Raw genomic sequence first — 2970 nt, 5'->3', positions numbered from 1 at the left:
CATATATATATACACACACACAAACATACATGTGTGTATAAATGAATGAATATTTGAAAGGAGAAACTGAGATATACATGTTATATACACAGTGGTGATGGTGGTGATGGTGGTGGTGATGGTGATGGTGGTAGTGGTGATGGTGATGGTGGTGATGGTGGTGGTGATGGTGGTAGTGGTGGCCTTACCTTGTTGGTCCACGGAAACCAGCCATCAGTTGACGACGTGGAGACTTTGATTTGAGTAATTCAGTGAAGACAGATGGCGCCACATATGTGAAACCCTGGAAACAGTTCAGAAGAAAAAAGAAGAAAATTATTTAAGAACTTGAATAACAATCAGAGACCAAACCCTTCTTCCCCACCCTAAACCCTTTTTCCTCACATAAAAACTGAACTGCATATTTAAGTTTATTCAGACATAGTGTATCTAGGAGAACATCATTTAATGTATCCTTCCTTGTTGTTGTTGTTTAACTCCAGCAAACCTATCATCATAGCTGTTCCAACTGTGACCATCCTGTCTTCCACTCATTCATTTCCAACTCACTCCCACCATCACCCCAGTTCCTCCCACAGAAAGCCACTCCTCCCCTAACTCCCTCCATCCCTATCTTCCAGCAGCAAGCAATGGTTTAGGACCAGCCTTAAATGGGTCAGTCCCTTTGGTTGGCGGGAGAACGTCAACAACATGAACACTGACCATTATTTAATGCCAATAAAAATAAAAATGGTTCCAAATTTTGCCACAAGGGCAGCAGTTTTGTTGGAAAGGATGAATTGATTGCATTGGACCCAGTGCATAACTGGTACTTGTTTTATCAACCCCAAAAGGATGAAAGGCAAAGTAGACCTCGGCAGAATTTGAACTCAGAACGTAGTGCCGGGTGAAATACTGCTAAGCATGTTGTCCAGCACACTAACTATTGTGCCGGCTCACTGCCTTCAGTAATAACAACAACAATGATGATGATAACAATAATAATAATAATAATAATAATGATGATAACAATAATAATAATCGTCCTTTCTACTGGAAGCACAAGGCTTCAAATTTGGGGGGAAGGGATTAAGTCAGTTATATTGACCCCAGTGCGTAACTGGTACTTATTTAATCGAAAGGATGAAAGGCAAAGTCAACCTCGCCAGAATTTGAACTCAGAATGTAGGGACAAGCAAAATACTGCTAAGTATTTCGTCCAACACGCTAACAATTCTGCCAACTTGCTGCCTTAATAATAATAATAATAATAATAATAATAATCCTTTCTATTATAGGCACAAGGCCTGAAATTTGTGGGGAGGGGCCAGCTGATTAGATTGACCCCAGTATGCAACTGGTACTTAATTTATCAACCCTGAAAGGATGAAAGGCAAAGTTGATCTCAACGGAATTTGAACTCAGAATGTAGTGGCTGAAATACCACTAGGCATTTCGTCAAGCGTACTAACGATTCTGCCAGCTCACCACCTTAATAAGATTAATGACCTAAGATTAAGACACACTAATCTTAAACACTGTGGCCAAATACCAGGAAACTTCAACAAGTCGTCTGAAGTACAAATAAATGGCTCTTATGGATACTGCCAAGAAACTAAGAAAAACATTACCAGCCTGAAATTACCTGATTCTTCGAAAAACTACCAAAAGTGAAATAATTAAAATTTCAGAAAAATCTCGGTTCTTAGGTTGTAGTGTGGTTTGCATGGAATATATGGTTGCTAATCATAAGAGACAGAAAGAGTCAAACGTCCAGTTTGCTGTTAGTTGAGGTGTGTGGACGAGGTTCGGAACTGGTCATGTAAAAGCAAACCAACAATGAGGTAAAGCCTGAAAGTGTCTTGGAGGTTCTTGCCGAAAATCTAAGAATAATTCAACCAAAGCATTGCTTTGGAAAGGAAGGAAGGAAGGGGTGGAGGAAGGAAGGAAGACAAAGACGGACAGACAAATAAAGACAGAGAAATAGAAACAGGCAGATAAGCAGATTTGAGAGAGAAGGATAAATAGACAAACAGACAGACAGGAAGAGAGCCTGGCAGAGGGAGGCAAAGAGAATGGCAGAGAGATGGAGACAGACAGACAGACGTGGAGATAGGTTGGCATGTATGGACATACTAACCAGAAATAACTCGTTAGCACTGTCACTAAGAATGGTGTCATCAGGGGAATCGACAGGGGTCTGTCTGGTGAATTTACTGTCAAAATGGCTAACATCTTCATCTCCACTCTGGTTAAAGAAAAAAAAGAGGAACATATAGAGTAATATACACACAGCATATATATAAAAATATACATACATTCATACATAAGTTTGCATCGAAGGGAAAGAAAACACAACATCCCAGTCAAAAATAAAAGTATTTGGAAAACAAAACTGCCAAACTATCAACTGGCTGGGCGATAACAGCTTCACTCAGTTTCCATCACAGCCTCAAGATGGCTCTGGAACCTGGCCCCTTTTTTTCCTTACTATGTTGGCCATGGTGCTACAGGAAGAGCTGCTGGTGTCTTTCTCAACCGGGACCCCCCACACCTAGTAACCCGTCGGATTACAATTAATTAGGCGGGGCCAGAAACTGGGGTTTGAGAAGTCAAAAAATTCTCTGATAACTACTTCTGACTGTTTCCGGAGGGAGTGGCAAAGAGCCAAATCCTGCTGCCACACATATGGCCTTCCAGTACCAACCCTCACAGTTTTCAGAGAATTGTATCCAATTTCTCAGAAAGGCTTATCACCGATGTTCCACAACGCTTCCCCAAGATCCAATTAATGGGATTGAACCTAGAAGCACGTAGTTTGCAGCAGAGCAAAATTCTTAACCACAAAAATCATTCCCCCTCATTCACACGCATCCAAACAAGGGATCAAACTTCAAATTTAACTGTTACTTACAATGTTAGGCCGGAACGGGGGCTCGATTTTGCGATCAGCAAGATCCTTCCAGTTGATGTGCCTGAAGAATGAATGTT

The 2970-nt window shown here is 41.0% G+C and overlaps 1 protein-coding gene across 4 annotated transcripts in view; it reads right to left on the bottom strand.

The window, feature by feature from the left end:
• The window catches only part of LOC106872574 (ribosomal protein S6 kinase beta-1), a 46566-nt gene that overhangs the window by 2521 nt on the left and 41075 nt on the right, over positions 1 to 2970 (bottom strand). For all 4 annotated transcript variants that reach the window (XM_052977787.1, XM_052977785.1, XM_052977786.1 and 1 more), the window contains 3 exons: positions 2894 to 2970; positions 2120 to 2227; positions 189 to 283 (listed from right to left, as the gene is read on the bottom strand). The exon at positions 2894 to 2970 is cut by the window's right edge and continues 1 nt beyond it. In XM_052977787.1, coding sequence (XP_052833747.1) covers positions 189 to 283; positions 2120 to 2227; positions 2894 to 2970 — 280 coding nt within the window. The remainder of the gene's footprint in view (positions 1 to 188; positions 284 to 2119; positions 2228 to 2893) is intronic.

The sequence above is a fragment of the Octopus bimaculoides genome, chromosome 28 (assembly GCF_001194135.2).
Source record: "Octopus bimaculoides isolate UCB-OBI-ISO-001 chromosome 28, ASM119413v2, whole genome shotgun sequence".
NCBI lineage: Eukaryota > Metazoa > Mollusca > Cephalopoda > Octopoda > Octopodidae > Octopus > Octopus bimaculoides.
The sequence above is the reverse complement of the archived record's forward strand: the minus strand, read 5'-3'. Positions and strand labels throughout refer to the sequence as shown.